Source organism: Heterocephalus glaber, unplaced genomic scaffold (assembly GCF_053883595.1).
Source record: "Heterocephalus glaber isolate CG9 unplaced genomic scaffold, H.glaber_assembly_v1.0 deba00001442, whole genome shotgun sequence".
Classification (NCBI taxonomy): domain Eukaryota; kingdom Metazoa; phylum Chordata; class Mammalia; order Rodentia; family Bathyergidae; genus Heterocephalus; species Heterocephalus glaber.
The window spans coordinates 56,592,841-56,611,931 of NW_028258296.1; the positions used below are offsets into that span (position 1 = coordinate 56,592,841).

General features: G+C 41.5%; 1 protein-coding gene across 3 annotated transcripts; it reads right to left on the reverse strand.

The window, feature by feature from the left end:
• Positions 1-1,901: 1,901 nt before the first annotated feature.
• On the reverse strand, positions 1,902-17,743 carry Anp32e (acidic nuclear phosphoprotein 32 family member E). 3 transcript variants are annotated; one of them, XM_004853953.4, is made up of 7 exons: positions 17,327-17,743; positions 14,111-14,260; positions 13,509-13,631; positions 13,047-13,212; positions 11,805-11,968; positions 5,974-6,028; positions 1,902-4,449 (listed from the first exon to the last, which is right to left on the reverse strand). In XM_004853953.4, the coding sequence occupies exons 1-7, from the start codon at positions 17,378-17,380 to the stop codon at positions 4,379-4,381; spliced, it is 783 nt and encodes a 260-aa protein (XP_004854010.1). In that variant the 5' UTR covers positions 17,381-17,743; the 3' UTR covers positions 1,902-4,378. The 3 variants fall into 3 exon arrangements, with proteins under 3 accessions (XP_004854010.1, XP_012931051.1, XP_012931049.1); XM_013075597.3 differs by lacking the exon at positions 17,327-17,743 and adding an exon at positions 16,553-16,676; XM_013075595.3 differs by lacking the exon at positions 17,327-17,743 and adding an exon at positions 15,387-15,544.
• Between the last annotated feature and the right edge of the window lie 1,348 nt (positions 17,744-19,091).

Here is a 19,091-nt window from a genome sequence, read left to right on the forward strand (position 1 = left end):
CCCTAGCCTTTTTTTCTCCAGACTGTCACCAAGTCACTAAGTTGCCAGGGTTGAACTTGCTATCCTCTAGCCTCAGCCTCCCTGGTTGCTGGGATTACAGGCATGTGCCACCACAGCAGACTATAGTCTTTTTAAAGATTCTCCTGGGATTAATTTATTCTGTAATTTCCATTTTGTGGTGTAACCTGTTCTCCTTGAAGTTCAACAGACTGTCGAATAGGGCTGTTCAATAAAGTAGGAAGCCAATAGCTGCCTGGGGCCAAGTACTCCTGCCAGCTGTCAAATCCGAGGGCTGTTGGAACAGGATAAAGGCAAGCAGTAGTAGAATGCTATTTTAAGCAACAGCTGGGGAATATCACCCAGTACTTGAAAGAACAGTAATTTCCAGCAACTCCAAGAATGTCTGTCCATTAAAAAAAAAAAAAGAATGTCTGTCCCAAAGCCTCTCTTTAAAATACAGAAAAAAAATTAATTAAAAAATACAGACCAAGGACAAGTGTATCATATAGTTTCTCTTACATGAAAAACCCAAAGTCTAAATGAGTTAAACAGCAAAATAAGATAGATAAATAGTAATGTGAAATAAGAAAAGGTCTAAAGGAGTAGGGAAAGTGGGAGGGGTAGGGGAAAGAAGGGAAAAGAAAAAATATGAGAAAAGGAAAAAATGAAAACAAAGTCTTTGTAAACAGGGAAGGGTGGAGGGGGTGAAGGGAGGGCAGGGGAATGGGGGAAAAATAAGAACCAAGATACATCATGTACAGGTACAAATCCCCAATGATGAATGTCATCATATTGTATACCTAATATGTACCAATAAACTTAATGAAAAAACAAAAAGGTAATAGGAAACAGAGAGGCAGCTTTTGCAAAAGGGAAGAGGACCAAGAGATTGCGGCAGGAGGGGAGGAACGGGGGGGGGGGGGAAGCGGTATAAGGGTTAAAGATGTGTTACATACATGTACCATCTCTCCACAATGAATTTAATTATATACTGTAAGCATGTACTAATAAAAATTTTAAAGTAAAATGCAAATCCCTGCCCTCCCAAAACACAGAACAAGGAATAAACTACTTAAGTGTTCTGAATCACAATCTCTCACTGAATTCCCCTAACCAAGAGGGAAAAGGCTTTTTTTTTAAAGACAAAACAAACAAAAATCATATTTCAGTAAACAGTATCTATAGTTGAAAATACTTCAGTATTTTCCATCTCTCAGGAAGCAGAGCACTATGTATTTTCAATATTTAACTATAAAGCAATCATAAAAACTTAGCAGTGGGCCAGAGATGTAGCTCAGTAGCACCGTGCCTGCCTCACAAGCGCAAGGTCTTGAGTTTGGTCTCCAATACAAAAAAAAAAAAAAAAAAAGCATAGTATTTGTGCCCTTATTTTACAATATGTAATCCAGAGTGTTTTTAGGACAGGGTCTCACTGTGTAATTCAGGCTGGCCTTGAACTCACTATGTAGCCCAGGCTGGCCTAGAACTCCATCCTCCTGCCTCGGAATCCCAAGTGCTGGGATTACAGGCATGGGCCTCCATGCCCAAACAACCGAGTTTTTTTCGTTTGTTTTGTTTTTTGAGACAGAGTCTCACTATGTAGTTGAGGCTGGAATTGAAGTATGTAACCCAGGCAGACCTTGTGACAATCCCCCTACCTCAGCCTCCCGAGTGCTGGGATTACAGGCATGCACCACCATGCCTGGCTCAAAATAACATTTTAAAAATCATTTATCAGAGAAAATAAAAAAAGAGGACCAAAAAAAACACAAAAAACAAAAAACACTACTGTTTCAAGATAAACAAGAATTATGTATATTTGTATATTATCAAAAGATTCTGAAGGTAAACATTATATACTATAAATTACCAAAAAAGTGAATGTCATACACTGAAACTAATCATTATAACAAATCTTCAATTTATTTGAAGCAATTCAGTTTCAAAAACTTTAAGTTACAGCAGTCACAGAAAAAACTGGGAATAATCAGAAACAATAAAAGAATGATCAGGAGTACTGCATTTTTAAAATTTGTTTTTAACACTGTCATGGCTTTATTCAAAACACAGTTGCACAAAAGTATTAACTTCAAAGTTTTAAAGAGAGGTTCTTGAGGAATTTAACACATTATATACATACTGCCATACAAAGAGCATTAAAATAGGACCCAAAACTTCTACAAAATATAAAACCCACCCTTACTTATTTGCATGAAAATACCACCCACAAAGCTACATAAGTCTTAAAAGTTTTTGTGGGGTTTTTTTTGGTACCAGGGATTGAACTTGGGACCATACGCTTGTGAGGCTGGTGCCAGAACCACTGAGCTAAATCCCTGGCCCATAAGTCTTAAAATTTATCTGGAGGCTCTACATGCCGTTTTCAAACCAAAGAACTCTAATTATGATTGCACAATAAAATGATTGATTAAGTCAATATATAGATTTAATTTTAAAAATACGTATCTTCTAAGATGGCATAGTATCCAGTGAGAAACCTTAGGGACTAAACAGGGCATTCCAATTGTTAAATTAGGGGAAAAATGTTAGGAGATTCTGGCCCCTGATAAATTTATCCCCAGTGTTTTCAGCCAGTTGTGTAACTTTTTGTTTCTCCACAAATAACTTCATAATTTTTACTTTAAAAACGCCAAGTTGGCCGGGGATTTAGCTCAGTGGTTTCGCCACCTGGTGTGCAACCGCAAGGACCCGAGTTCAATCCCCGGTACAAAAAAAAAAAAATGCCAAGTCCTCCATTTTAAACTAAAAAAGGAGCAGCAATACCATACTGGTTTGAATGTGTCCCAGTAGAGAAGCATAACTTCAATTTGCTGACACTTTTTTAAAACTTACAAATATTCAAAACAAAGAGAAAAAATTTCAGACGGCCAATGCCTTGGACATGGTGGCTCCTTGACAAAAAGGGAGAGGGACTTGTCCCGTCAGGGTCTGTTTAGTAGCCATATAAACACACACTCATACTTATCTCAAATATTGTTCTATTTGTAATGAACATCAGCTTGAAAATAACCCTTAATATTTAGTTTCAAAAACTTTTTCAACTACCTACCATACTCCAAAAATGTTATATCTGGTAAAGCGTTAAAACTACAGGAAGAATAATTAAAGTTCTACTGAGAAAAACTATAAATACTTCACAGGGTTAGTATCCAAATCCTTTGGGAAGCCAATTTAAATTTAATTATCAATAGGCAATGGTTCAGATTTTTTTTTTTTGGTACCGGGAATGGAACTCAGGTCCTTGTGCTTGTGCAGCAGGTGACAAAACCACTGAGCTAAATCCCTGGCCCTAGATTTTTGAGAAACATTAATACTACTTCCAAAGGCCTCGCTTGTTTCTCCTTTCTTCATCCTAATAATGGTCTCCCATGTTGTCAACCCAGAAACATTTACAGTAAGTAGAATCTGTTGAATAAAACTATCAACAATATTCAGATCTCAAAAAATACTCAATTTCTTCCTCACTTATTTAAAACTGGACAGGTCTGAAAAGGTGACTGAGGTATGAGACTAAAGGTTTTCTGGGAATCCACAAGTTGCCCAACCTTCTGCTGGGACAGAAAGATGAGTGAAACAAGAAGGGAAGGAGACCACAGAAGTTGCTAAGAGGAGAAAGAACATGAACCTAAAACAAAACAAACAACCGCTGGCATCTCAGGAAAGGGCTCACTGCATGCCTCAGACTTAGTATAAGCAATTTTTCCTTAAAAAGTAACATCTTATCAGTCACCACAAAATCCATGAACTACATTAATTTCTGAATAGCACCCCCCAAAATATCCACGAAATACACTGCTGAATAGAACCTGTATTATCCTGCATCTGCTTTCCAGCTTAACTCGTGTAACAAGCATCCAAATACCCTTAGCCGGTAAGTCACTGCCTTCAAACCAAAGGTCTCTGCATCACTTCTAAAAAAAATAATGAACTTATCATTCAAGAGACTTTTGTCATTTCATATTATAGCTGACTGTAATTTCAGTTAATTTATAAATAACTTTAAAACCTTATGAATGAAATGCACCAAACTACACCTGTGTAAAAGTGATGTTTAATTATGGGCTAAAAATGACTAATACAGTGTGCTTGAATTAGAAAAATTAAGATTCTAAATAAATTGCTAGAGAATTTCACGATGGTGGGGAGCAATGAAAATTTTTCTCTACATACAATCTGATCTTTAACAGACTAGTAAATCTTAATTGGAATGATAAGGCAAAAATAGTAAAACCACAATTTTCCTATAAAAAGTTGCACATTATCTTCTGCAGGGAACAGCTATCATACAGGAAGGAACAAAGATGTGACCACTCGATTGCACACCCAGGAACGCTAGGGAATGCGCCCTTAGAGTGACCTAGTCCTCTTCCTCCTCTCCCTCGTCATCAGCATCTCGTTTCCTCTTCTCCCCCCTAAGACCTTCTTCTTCTGAAAGAGGGACAGGAAAAGTGTAAAACACTTAATCTTAACAAAACAAATGAGTATTTGTTAATTTACAAAGTTATGAATCTTAGTAAAAAGTTAATGGCAAAAGAAAATTATAGACTATTTCCACTCTGAAATGACTCTAACAGTCATGGAAATCCATAAACCTTGCCGGCCCGCTACGCACCCTTGTGGCCAAACCATGAAGTACAGACCAAGAAGCTTGCTGCCCATGGGATTTAGTACATTTCTTTTTGTTTTGTTTTGTTTTTGAGACAGGGTCTAACAATGTAGTACACACTGGCCTCAGACTCCAACTCGAGGCAATTCTCCTGCCTCAGCCTTTGAGTGCCAGGATTACAGGCATGCACCACCACACTCGAAAGAATTGAGGAAATTTTAAAATTATTTTGAAAATGAAGAATACCAAAGAGCGAATCTAAAAAGGCAATATACAGAGTTTAAGTGTGCTTCTCCTATAGAATATTCACCCTCTACAAAATGAGAAAGACTGAAAAACCAGTAAAATGACCTCAAGATTCCAGGATCTCTTCATTCCTGTTTTGGTTTGTTTGGCTGGTTTTTTGGCACCAGGGATCAAACTTGCAGGGGGCAGGTGCGCCTGAGGTAGTGAGATCAACTTTGCACCAGCCTGGGCTACATAGTGAGACTCTGTCTCAAAAGCCAAAAAAAAAAAAAAAAGGCCAGGCATGGTGATTCACATCTATAATCCCAGCACTCAAGGAGAGGACGAGGCAGGAGGATCTCAGTGAATTCAAGGCCACCCTGGACCACAGAGCACCACCGTCTCAAAAAAAAAGCCCAGAAAAAATAAAATAAAATACATGTTATAAGCTGTTTATTTTCTAATGGAATTAATGAATGCCCCGAAAATTACTCTTAATAAAAATGTTATAACTTTCTCCAGGCGTGGTGGCACATGCCTGTAATCTCAGCACTGAGGAGGCTGAGGCAGGAGGGTTGTTCTGAGTTTGAGGCCAGCCTGGGCTACATGGTGAGTTCAAAGCCAGCCTAAACCAGAGATCCTGTCTCAAAAAAATAGGGCCGGAGGGCTGGGGATTTAGCTCAGTGGTTCTGACGCCTGCCTTGCCAGCACAAGGTCCTGAGTTCAATCCCTGGTACACTCCCAAAAAAAAATTAATTAATTTTTTAAAAATTATACCTTTTGGGCCAGGGATTTAGCTCAGTGATTCTGCTGCCTGCTGCACAAGCGCAAGGACCCGAGTTTGATCCCCGGTACCAAAAAAAAAAAAAAAAAATTATACCTTTCAAGGCCCTCTATGATTAAAAAAACAAAATCGGGGGCCGGGGATTTAGCTCAGTGGTTTCGCCACCTGCTGTGCAAGCGCAAGGACCAGAGTTTGATCCCGAGTACAAAAAAAAAAAATCAAAAGGATCAGTAATAATTTGCATTATACATTCAATCCTTAGTAGTCCATGAAAATGTCGACACTTAAAAAAAAAAATGTGTATGCTTAATTTTAAAATTTATGGTTAGTAACTCACCCTCTTCCTCCTCCTCTTCTCCTTCTTCAACATAGTCATCATCATCCTCTTCATCCTTGAAATTCAAATATTCAGTTTAAGACTAAACTGTGACGTAAGATTTCCCACTATTTAGTACATCCCAACAGGAGCAAAGAAACTAGTTTTTCTATGTTCTGACAATCATAACTCTTGCCTACCTGAATACAGGCCTTTTTAGGAATGATCTGAATCCTGGCCCCAGTGTAGTTATATGTGTTGAATAAGTCAATTATCTACAACCAAGTTTTCCAATCAATTAAAGCAGAGTACAGATTGAACATTTTTACTCTCAAATCCCACATCCAAAATCTGAACTTTCTGAACATCAACACACCACCACAAACAGAAAATTCCACACTCAACTTCACTTTATGGGCTGCAGTCAAAATGTGAGCACACTAATAATATTGTATAAAAATTCCTTCAGGCTACATGTATGAAACATGAATAAATTTCCTGTTTAGTCTTGAGTCCCATCCCATCTCATTACATTTATGTAAATGCTCCAAATTTTGAAAATATGAGAAATTGGAAATAATCCTGGGTCCCAAGTACTTCAGATAGGAGACATTCAACCCATATTCGTCTACAACGATCTCTCAAGTAGTTTCTTCTACATCTAAAAATTTATACATCAAAATAGCATATGTCAACAAAAATCACAGTAAGATAAACTACAACTCTGGTGAAATGAGCAATTCTAACATTTTCTTATTTACTCTGGCCAACTGTGACACAAATCACCGTGGCCCACTGCATCTCTTCCACCATTTCATCACTATCACCCTCTTGGAGTAATTACTGTGCAGAAACACTACCAATTAGTATAGGTTGACTCTCTTAGACCCTATCAAGATATGTAGGGTACCAGGCATGGTGGCGCATGCCTGTGATCCCAGCACTCGGGAGGCAGAGGCAGGAGGATTGCCTCGAGTTCAAGGCCAGCCTGGGCTACATAGTGAGTTTAGGGCCAGCCTGCACTACCAAAGTGAGACCCTGTCTCAAAAAATACATACATACATACATACATACATACATAAATAAATAAATAAATCTGTAGGGTGGGGGTTTTTTTTTTGAGTTGTCTCTTCCTAGTTTTTATGTCTTTCTTTTACAGTCAGTTACAATTCCAAATTTATTCTACCAAGAAAGCAGAAATCAAAAAAAATAAAAATAATAATAATAAAAAAAGAAAGCAGAAATCTGGCCGGGGATTTAGCTCAGTGGTTCCGCCGCCTGCTTTGAAAGCACAAGGTCCCGAGTTCGATCCCCAATAACCCCCCAAAAAAATAAATAAATAAAAGAAAGCAGAAATCAACAAGTCATCAAAGAAGTGAATACAAAGAGCACACTGGCTCAATGTGAACAGTCTCCTCCCAGGGACAGGACCGCTGTCACTTAGGGCTAGGCTGCTCGCAGCCTTCCACGCTGCCTGCCTTGTTGTTGGCCATGTTACAAACGGCTGAGTTCCACATGGATGAGGTGCTACTTACAGGATATGCTTGAAAAACTAAACCAGTCTAGGGTCTCCCCTCCAATACCACAGAAGTTTACTGTTCCTCAAGAGCACTTAAACCTGCTGGGTGCAGTGATGCTTGCCTATAAACCCAGCTACTTGGAGGCTGAGGCAGGAAGACCGCAAGTTCAAGGCCAGCCTGGGCAACTTGGCAAGACCATACCTAGCCTCCTTTTTTGTGGGACTGAGTACTGAACCCAAGGCCTTTGTATTAGGCTACATCCTCAGCACTTTTTAATTTTTTTATTTTGAGACACGGTCTCACCAAGCTGCCAAATTGCCCAGGCTGGACTCGAACTTCTGATTCTTCTACCTCAGCCTACCAGAGTGCTAGGATTACAGGTGTGCCCCAGTAATCAGCGCAGCGCACCATGCTCACAGACCCTCTCCAAAAACTTTTTAACAAAGGCTGAGGGTGTTTGAGGGCATAGCTCAGTGGAAAAGGGTCCCTGGGTCCTGGTTCAATCCCTAGTAGCAGCAAAAAACCAAAAAACAAAAATAATCTCTAAACGCCAAGAACCACCGTTCAAGAACACTTGGACAATTCTCCCTTTTCACAATATCTATACTTCATTTGTTTCTAGAAATATTAAACAGAACCCAATTTCCCAGCACTTAGCTAGAAACCCTGAGAAACTAAAATGTATGATTCTTTTATCAGAAGTCATTCTTATCAGTCAATTGAAACATTATTAAAGCATATCCATACCAGGGTACCAGTAAGCTACATGAACAGAAGAAATAAACAATATAGCAAATAGCACAAAAAAGACAATACAAACCAGAAAAATCTGTTGCTTTCAACTGAAGAAAAAGAAACAAAGGAAGAGGAGTGAAGGGGTGAGGAAAGAGGAAAGAAAGGGGGAAGAGGTGTGTATCTGCCCGCATGAACATGTGCTAGTGAGGACTGAAACAAGGGCCATCTGTATGCTAGATGGGTGTTGTACCACTGAGCAAAATCCCCAGGCCTTTTTTTAAAATTTATTTATTTTGGTACCAGGGATTGAACTCAGGACCTTGCACTTACGAGGCAGGCGACAGCACCACCGAGCTAAATCCCTGGCCCAGGCCTTTTTATTTTTTAGAAAGAAACTCACTGGGCCAGGGATTTAGCCTGGTGGTGCTGTCGCCTGCCTCACAAGCACAAGGACCCGAGTTCGATGCCTGGTACCCGCCCCCCCAAAAAAAAAAGAAAGAAAGAAAGAAACTCATTGCTGTCCAGGCTAGTCTCATGCTTAGGATCTTCCTGCTTCAGCCTCCTGAGTAGCTGGCATTACAGGCATGTACCACCATACCACACTCAGGAAGAGATATTTCGATGTTATTTTTTTTGGTACCAGGGATCAAAGTCAGGACCTTGCACTTGTGAGGTAGACAGTAGAAACACTGAGCTAAATCCCCAGCCCCAGGAAGAGATATTTAGAAAAGCCCAAGTCTAAAAAACTGATTATTTCTTTTAATTTTGTTTTAAACAAAATATGATTTGATTGGTTCATGATTTATTTAAAATCATCTTTTAGATAATATCCCTCAATAAAAACTCAGCTTTTGCCAGAAATTTGCTCACTAGAGACCGAATGTTCCCTCATTTGGTATGAGTAGTACAAAGGGCATCATAATTCCCAATTTTCCTAAAACCCTCAACTCCATTTTTAATGACTTATATTGCACAGACATGAAGTTATTTTTTCCTTGCAGTAATGGGGATTGAGCCCATGCCAGAAGCTCTCTCACCGGGCTACATCCCAGCCTTTTTTCACTTTGAGACAGGGTCTCACTAAATTACCCAAGCTGCCTTGAGCTTGTGATGGATCCTCCTGCTTCAGCCTCCCAAGTAGCTGGGATTATAAGCATGAGCCATCATGTCCAGCCACAGTCCTCTATACATCTTTCACTTTGAAAAGAAGTTGAAATAGGAATAAAAAGACCCCGGAAAACAGCTAATCAAAAATGCTATTTCCTTCTAATTTCTTTTTAAATCTCCGTAGTCTCTGAAGCTTCCCCTAGCACTTAGCTTCTAAAAACAGGACTTCATTTGAAACATCCAAATTATCTCATGAATGAAAACTCTTTCTGGCCCTGCTGTCCCTATACTGACTGCATGTTGTCTGTATTACCAGAGATTTTTCCTCCGCACTTGGTAATGTCCTTCTTGGTTAGTATTTCCCAGTACTCAATAGAATGATAAATCTAAACATTTGCAGTTAAAAGTAATTTTTAAATTACTTAAGGAGGAATTATTGGCAGAGAAAATGAAAGGCGAAAAATAAAATAATACAAGACACGTATTTTGCCAAATGAATAAAATCTTGGGGGAGAAACAAGTTGTACACGGATATAAACTGAACAGGCTCTCTGTACAGTTAAAATACTTAAAGTTCTGTTCTTCACTGTTATACAGTTCCTAAGTCACTAAGGCCCTAAACAAGTATAAGTCCTTGTTCTTCCACATTATCTTATATTAAAATAGTATGGGGAAAAGTATTATTGATCAGATGATATCTACCTAACCAGGGTAAAAGCAATTAGGAAAATAAATAATACTAACAATACCTAGCTTAACTGAGGTTTGGGAATTTTTTGTTTGCTTTTTCACAGTGCTAGGGATTGAACCCAGGGACTCCTACCTACTAAACAGACTCTACCACTGAGCTACAACACATCCCTAAGAGATGTTTTTAATAATAGTTATTTTAAGGCCAGGTGTTGTGGCACACGCCTGTAACCCCAGCACTTGAGAGGCTAAGGCAGGAGGATCGCCATGAGTTTGAGGCCAGACTGAGCTAATTAATGAGTTCAAGGGCAGCCAGAACTCCCTAGTGAGATCCTGTCTCAAAAAAAAAGTTATTTTAAATTATGAATTATGAGGCCAGGAGTGGTGGCGCATGCCTATAATCCCAGCACTAGGGAGGCTGACACAGGATTGCCATGAGTTCAAGGCCAGCTTGTGCTACATAGTGAATGCAAGGCCAGCCTGAATTATATAGTGAGACCCTGTTTCAAAATAAATTAAAAAGAATTACGAAAATAAATCTCAATTTAAAGTAACTTCTCTCAACTCATAGGACCAAAGAGCACCTACCCTTGGTGCAGTCAATGTACGAGGCTTGGATACAAAGATGAACACACCCACCCCCAGAACTCACCGCCTCACAGAAAGTGGCCATGTTGTTAAGTTTTTACAACAGTGTCTACCAGCAATAGAAGTCTGGGTTTAAAGGGAACAGGGGAAGGAGTGACTGCCCAAGAAAAACGACAGAAAGTTTCAATAATGAACTCCAGAGCTGAGGTGAAGGATAAGAGTTCACAAGACATGATTTGGGGGGTATCTGCACAAATATATACAAATGTAAAATCTGATGGAGTTGTATATAAATTAATTCACTTTACAAGCTTCACTATATATATGTTCACCTCAGGACAAACAAAAACAAAGTTCAAGAAGCATAAGTAGAGAGTCATTTCAGACGGGGCGAACAGCATAAACACAGACACAAAGTCAAGTAATACTCCAGCATGACAATTTAATTTGGTCTGAAGGGAGATACAGCTATAGAAGGAAGCGGGGGCTAAAAAGAAAAAATGAAGAGCACTGTCTACTCAGATGGAACTGGACTGCTAAAGGCATTTGCATTAGACTACCAGGCAGACACGGAGGGTGTTCCTAAGTGGGGATTCTGTGTGCAGAGACCATTTAGAAAGCTACAACAGGAGTAGAAAGCAAGAGATAACTGGAAGGAAGAAATTAGTTTTCTTGAGTGCCTTCAATGTGCCAGGGACTAGATATTTTAAATATATTATCATGCTAAATCCTTACAACAGGAGGCAGGGGTGATGGCACACACCTGTAATCCCAGCTCCAGGGCAGCAAGGCAAGAGGATAGCTAAGTCTGAGGCCAGCATGGGGTTCACAGTGAGATCAAGGCCAGCCTGTACTACAAAGCAAGACTCTATCTCAAAAAAAAAAATCCTTAAAACAATCCTATGAAGTTGATATAATCGTTCCTTTATAAATGCAGAAACGGATGCTTGGAAACCTTTGTAAAAGATTTCCACCACACCATGCCACTGAGAATAGAGTGGATTGGAAACATAATGGAGAAGCAAAATCAACAAGTATCTATGATTCCTTGGCCATAATCTAGGGCAGGAGACACTGGGAAATACAGGTCAACAGATACATGCACACTCACAAGTTAGGAAGCAACTCTCAGATTTCTACACAACTCACTTTTTATAGTATTTAACCCTATGCCTAAATAATTTTCAGGGCAAATACAAAGCATGGATTCACCTGAATTTCTTCTTTCATTAAGTATGAGAGGCCCACTTCTTCTTCTCCCTCTCCCAGTTCTGAGCCTGCTTCATCTTCCTCCTCATCTTCATCCTCATCTTCCTCCTCTTCCTCTTCATACCCTTCAGGGAGACCAGCCTCATCTTCATCATCTTCATCTCCATCTTTTAAAATTTAAAAGATGAACAAATGGCTTGGCATATGGGCCTGGCTAGCAGGCTGACCCTTTCTGTCCTTGCTGAATCACTGGAAATTTTTATGTCAATGTGTGAAAACTACCTCAGGTGACTTTTTTTTAAGACTTCAGTTTTATAAAAGTGATATTACTTAAGAAGTATAGTTTCTTATACTGATATTTACCTTTCAATGTATACATTTTCATCAGAAAGTTGAGTTTTACTTTGTGGACACTTGAAAGCCATCATTCCAACCTTTTACACCATTGTTTCTCCATCAAGTTTAACAGTGAAAAATTTTTTACACAGTAATAAGCAATGTTCTGTTACTTACAACAGCTATCCTGTCCGCTCATCAGTTACTCTTCCATTTACCTAGAAATGCACATGCAATATCTACTTCTACCACACTTTTCATCACTTCAAAAGCAAACCCCATACCCACTAGGGACTGCTCTCCACCCTCTTCCACTCTTCCCCCGGACCCTAGCAACCACTTTCTAGCTCTGTGGATGGGCCAAATCTGAGTTTTGCCTATAAATGAAGACAAACAATAGGTAGCCCCTTTGTGGGCTTCTTTCAATTAAAATGTTTTCAACATTCACTCATGTAACATGTAGCAGTACTTCACTCACTTTTACATGGCCAGATATGTTACATTTTATGGATGTATCTATCACATTTTTTTTTTTTTGTGGTACCGGGGATTGAACTCAGGTCCTTTCTATCACATTTTTTAACCCATTCATCAATGGGCTGTTACAATAATGAATGGTTCTTTTAATTAAAAAAAAAAAAAAAGTACTATTTAGGAAGCTACTGCTATTACTGGGTGGTAGCCATACAAGTTTCTCATGAAGCATCATATTATAAAAATCATTACGTTCTCTGCAACTATTAGAAATCTAAAAGAATTAGGCTAGAACCATGCGTTTTTATGTTTTTTTGTCTTACTAGTATTCTGTATGTTTTTTCTTTCACATCCTAATCTCCAGGCCCAATGTAATTTGATGGCTACAGTGGAGGCTATAATTATGACACATCTGTGAGTACTAAGAATGATCACCTTCATCATCATCCTCTTCAGAGTCTGGGGCTTCATTATCTTCCTGATCATATCCATCTAAGTACGTGATTTGCTGCAGCAGTTCAAAAATACTTTCTCTGTAATCTTCCAGGTTTGTGATCTCACAGTTAAACAAATCCAGACTTTTTAGATTTTTAAGATTTTGCTAGAAAAGTGAAAATTTACAGTCAAGATGTTAAATACCGTGTTCTTTCTAATTCATGATCCAGAAAATATATTTGAAATCGAGAGAATTTTGGAATTTTTACAATTTTGTAACAGGATCATTCTACCAAGCATACCCAACTCTTTTAATTAGCCCCTGGCGTGTAAACTCCACAGGAATAGGAACTTTATTTTTTGTTTTTGTAGAGTGAAGTAGAAATTCACAATATAAAACACAAATAAATCTCAGAAAGTTAAAGTTTAAAAACAGCCCAGAGACCAAACTTGTCCACTTACCAGAGCTTCTACTGTGCTCAAATCTTTGATTTTGTTTCCACTCAGATTGAGGTAGGTAAGGTTGGGACACTTCTGCGCCAACACTTCCAATCCTCCAGAAATTGCATTGTCACTGAGCTCCAACTATGTATCCAGCATGGGCAGAAAGCAGAGAGCCATGAAGCTTTAGGGTAAATGCAGGACTTTAAGAGTACCAATTTGAAGAAAAAATAGTCATTCAAGAGGTCATCACTAAGACCGAGACTACAAATCATAACTTCCAGATTCCCATCTGTATCTGTCAAATAATAATTAGAATCCCTATATAATGTGCTCCTGATTCAGTTTTGGTTCCTACTGTTTTACATTTAAATTTTTATTCAGAGAAAAATATTTGATAGATGTTAAATCCAAATTTGTACCAAAAGCAATTCCAACAATAAATTTAAATTGCTAAATGCAAGATTAGAGCTGATTCCAAAATCCTGTATAACCCTCTCTCCTATCTCTAGAAACTTTAAAATTTCTAATTAACAGACAAAATAGTCCTTTCATCTAGCCAAGAACTAGACAACAGCCCATGGCTCTCAAACCATGATGCTCACATGTTAATCCACACTAACCTTCCGAAGTTTATTGAGGCTGGGAAGCTGGGCCAGTGAACTTAATGCCACGTTAGCCATACTCAGAAATTCTAGTTCTTTAAAAGTGTCATTCAGGCCCTCAATTTCCCCATTGACACACAGGCAATTATCAAGGACTAATTCTGTCACCTGTAAGAGAGAACACATTAATGATTACTTCACAATCTGTTTAGTTATAGACCTTGGTCTTGACACTATGGAAAGGCATGAATGTTTAAAAAAAAAAATACCAATCCCCAAAGCTTTCCACGGTGGCTACTGTTGTCTGCAGTCCCAGCTACTCCAAAGGCTGAGACCGGAAAACTGGGGGTCATTTGGGCCCTGGAGTTCCAGGCCAGGCTGGGCAACATAGCAAGACCACATCTCAGGAAACAAACCTTCACCTAAATCCTTTCATCCTCCCCCAAAACTGATACACACCTACCTGTCACTATAAACAAGAGCAATTTTTCAAAATTGTACTGACAGTTCAATGCCTGCTTCAAATCACTGAGGCATAAAACACACAACTTTCTCAAAGGTCCCATGGGAAATGTTTCTGACCCTGAGGAGGAGGCCCCTCAACCCGGGAGCGCAGATTTACACAGGCAGGGCACACCTGCATAACTGGGAAGATTCAAGTGAGCTACCGTAAAAGAGAGGAAGGAGAAGAAATGTTTTTATCACTCTTTCAGTTTAAACCTCCTTATCTTTGGTTGATAAATGTCATCACAACTCAAAAAAGCCTTGTTACCCTTTATGCAGAAATGTCAGAAGCTACTTCTGGGCCAGCCCAGCTTTCGGGCACTATCTGGGGCCAAACTATCACCAGAACAATACATCCTTGACAAACGTTATTTCTCCCTGACACCCTGGTGGCATTTTTGTGGACTTTTTCCCACGAAGGAGGAGGGATTCTTTACTGGGCAAGAGCTGTAGTCAATTTACAGGTGGTTGCCCGAGCGGGCTTAATCTTAAGGAGAAGGCAGGAGAGTCTAGCTCTCTATCACTAATGCCAAAATATATTTATTTAAGGGCTAAAAATTACCAACAATGAATGCCACCTTCTCTCCTTGAGTATGACTGTGATGTAATTATTTCAGTGAGCAAAGTTGGTATCATGATCTTCTTTTTATAAATGAGGCAACAGGGCCGGGGATTTAGCTCAGTGGTTCCACCGCCTGCCTTGCAAGCTAAGGACCCGAGGTCGATACCGGTACCAAAAAAAAAAAAAAAAAATGAGGCAACCAAGGTCCAAAAAGCAAGAATGACTTACCTTGGGTAATACAATTAGTATGTGGCTTAAGTCTTGCTGCTCAAAGTGTGAAGTTAGTCAGAAGGCTCCTGCACTGGGTATCAGAAAACCAGTTCAGGTGAGCATGGTGGCACACACCTGTAATCCAGCACTTAGGAGGCAGAGGCAGGAAGCTCACGATCAGCCTGGGCTACATAGTGAGTTCAAACCCAGTCTAAAAACTACACAGCGTGACTGTTTCCCCCCTCAAAAAAAAGCCAGTTTTTCCCCTTGTACAAATCACTATATTGCCGAGACTTCGTTTGTTAATTTGGATTCTAGAACAATACAATAAACCTTGCAAGTTTGTCCAAAGAAGAAAATTAAGTGTTTTCCAAAACTATACAAACATAAAAAAAACCATCATTACACCACAGGGGAGAAGTGGTAGTGGGGGGGCTTCTAAGAGACAACGTCCTGCCATCCTCCAAACTGGTGAGAAAATTACTATACCTCCTTAGGTTTAAAAGAACGGGGAGCGGGGGGGGGGGATTCTAGTCCCTCCCCCAACACATAAAAAAACCAACCTAAATGTAGGCTTCTGAGACAGCTTTTTAAACTCTTTGTTTCGTTTCTGCCGAAGCCCTAAGAATACATAAGCGCTAGAAAAGTTCAAGTTTTTTCCTGGGATGACCCTGATAACGCTCCTTCCTCCTCCCGGCCTCTGTCAATTTCAGGGAAACAGGCCTGCCCCCCACCCCCCCCAAAAAAAGTACAAAAAAGATCCTGAGTTCTCACTCTTCGCGAAAGCCCATCCTCTTTTCTGGTACATCCGAACACCAGGCCACTTAAAAACAAATGTAGGCGCGTGTGTGTCCCCTGTACCCCAGTCCTAAGGCTTATTTCAAGGGTGCAAACGAGCACGATCTTGCCGCTGTCCTCTGCGACTCCCGTGCTCCGTGACCTGCTGCTCCCGCAGACGGGCACCTCACGGGCCGGGGGCTCTCCAGGGAAAACGGAGGTCACCGCCCAGCCCGCGCCCCCCAGAGCCTCGGCCCCGGGGCCGCCTGCGTGGAGGCGGCGGAAACGCCTAGCGCCTGACCCCCGAGAAGTTGACGGCGACCCCGCCTCACGTGGCCCCTCCCCACCCGGCCTCTTTAAATCCGCTACAGCGACACAAGCACATCCTTTAGTTTCGCCGAACCCACCTTGGAAATATTGAACAGCTACGACCCATTGGCCCAGTGTGGGGAAACCGTCTCCAAGGCTAAAATTCGAGCGCGCCGCAAGCCAAATAGCGTTCCCGGGCGGCGGGGGCTGGGGCGGACTACGCCTCCGTCCCCTCCCCACCTCGGGCACCACGACGAGTCTCGGGACTCGGCCGGGTCCGAAGGCGTCGCTGACCCAGATTCGGCTGGGCCGGGCGGCGCGAGCCGCTTCCCGGGGGAGTGGGCGCCGCCGGGGCGGGCAGCGCGGACTCGGCGGGCGACCCCATCCCAGCGCGAAGCCGGACGCCCCGGGGCCTCGAGGTGGGGGGCACCCACCCCCCGGGGAAAACCGCCGACTTGGCAGAAGCGCAGAAAAGTTGGACTAACTTCTCGGGCGGCGAGGGCTGCAGCAGGCGCGAGGGGACCGAGGGTCGCGCCCACGCCGCCGGCCCCGGGAGGACGCGCCGCGCTGAGCCGAGCCGCGAGCGCCCTCGCCGCGCGCTTCCCCCCCCCCCCCGACGAGGCCGGGGCGCCCGACTCCATGAGCGCGAAGCCCCCGCTCACACAAAAACGCCCCTAGAAACTTAAGCCCTTCGCCATTTTAAGTAGATGAGCTTAATGATTTAAAACTTGAAATTACACATTTTCCCAGCCCCACTCTAGGTGAGAATTAATTTGCTAGCCCTCCCCCACACACCCATCAGGGCCCCCCAGAAATACAACCCTCAGAATACAGGGCTAGTGGGGAAGGGGTAGGGGGCTGAGTCATCTCACCTCCTCCGGGGCTCTGTTCCTTAACTCCAGGTTAATCCTCTTCTTCATCTCCATGTCCTCCTCCTGCTCTTCTGCTACTACTCTCTTTTCTCCTTTCCTACTGTTCCCACTACCCTAACCTTAAAATTTTTGAAAATTTGGAAATGAATGAAAAGAATCGCAAATATAAACGCCAAATACCACCAGATAGGTGTGGGGGAGAAAGAAAAGAACAGCAAATGGAGCCCAAGGAGTTGGGACTCTTAACTCGTCTGCCCCCACCTCCTTGTCCACAGACCCGCGCGCGCACTCACACGCACACACGCGCACACACACACGCACACACACACACACGCAGTTCCTTCCCCTTCAATGGCTGCTCAGAGACTGAGCCTCCATGACACGGCACCGCCAACCCCCTAGCCTACTCTCCACCCACCTCCCGAACACATTGGTTGATTCTTTATCGTCACACTATTCCATTGGGTTAGGTAGGTGTCTATCAGCCTTCAGGGCGGACCTGGACTAGAAACTCTGTGCCTATTGGCTATGACCAAGCGCGCAGTTAACTCCGATAGGTCCATAAGATTGTACGTCCCGGCGAAACGATTTTGAATCCCAGTAGCCCCCTCCTTTTCTTTGTGTGGATGGCGCGCTTTCCCCAGGCAGTAGGACGGTTTTGAAGTCTATTGGACTTGTTTTTGTTTGGGGGGTTTTGTTTGTTTTCCTGGTTTAGTGTTAAAGGGAGAGAGAAGGCATCCTTACATGTCCAAGTTGCTTACTGGTAACTCAGCGCCCGGCACACACCAGGTCTTGGCCTCTGCTTTGCAACCAAGGTGTACACCAGCGTGCACATCACATTACACGCGTGCCTCCGTGGCACTGCCCTGCTGGGGACCGCAACATCACACAGACTCGCCTTCCGCGGCGCAGAAACAGAGCCGGGGTGAAAATGGTGTTTTAACTTCCACCACGAGAGACAAGGAAAGATGTTTGTAAACAGTTGGGTGAAGCATATAAATTGGGGACCTTTAAATAAAACTATCCCGGAGGAACTGTACTGAGGAATTGTGGCTGATAGTGAATGCTGAGACCTTCGGGGTAAAACAACGCTATCCTACTGAAAATCAGACATTAATTCACGTAGAAACGGTACAGAGATGCTTCTCCTTTCTAATTTCTTTGGTTAGTTTCCATAGAAATTTTATATGCAGTGCGCTTTTTTTTTTTTTTAACGGTGGCAAAGTTTCACGTTTATTAAAGGTAGGAAATAAACAGAGGGGTAAGGGGGAAACGGGCTCTCCAGAGCGAGTTTGGGCCGAGTAAAAAGGGAGGAAAAACTAAAATACACCCTATCGTGAAGACGATAGCCCAGTGCGCTTTAAAAAGCCTATGTAGGAATTTTTTTCCAAGAACTTAAAAAATGGTTTTTGCTTTTTATTATGGAAATTTTGAGACATGAAACTAGAGAATATACTACAGTGACTCCCCGTGTCCATCACCCACCTACAACAATCATGAAATCATAGCTATACTTGTTTTAACAATTATTGTGAAACAAATACTAAAGAATCATTTTAATTAAAAAAGTCTATGTAGGACATAAAAGGGGATAAGAATAATTTTTAAGTATTTGTTTTGAAGGTTTAACTTTCCTTATATTTCTTGCTAATTTCTGCCCACATTCTTTAAACCATTCCCAGAAAGAATACTCAAAGAAATTCCAGATGATTTGGAAAAGAAAGTAGGTGCACTGATCCCTGCTTCCCCGAATCTAGTGTTGTTT

Coding starts and splice junctions, on each gene's coding strand:
- Anp32e (XM_004853953.4), bottom strand. CDS start 17,380: ATGGAGATGAAGAAGAGGATTAACCTGGAGTTAAGGAACAGAGCCCCG. Junction 14,261..17,326: donor GGAACAGAGCCCCGGAGGAG/GTGAGATGACTC, acceptor TCTCTCTTACAG/GTGACAGAATTAGTCCTTGA. Junction 13,213..13,508: donor TGAGCACAGTAGAAGCTCTG/GTAAGTGGACAA, acceptor TCACTTTTCTAG/CAAAATCTTAAAAATCTAAA.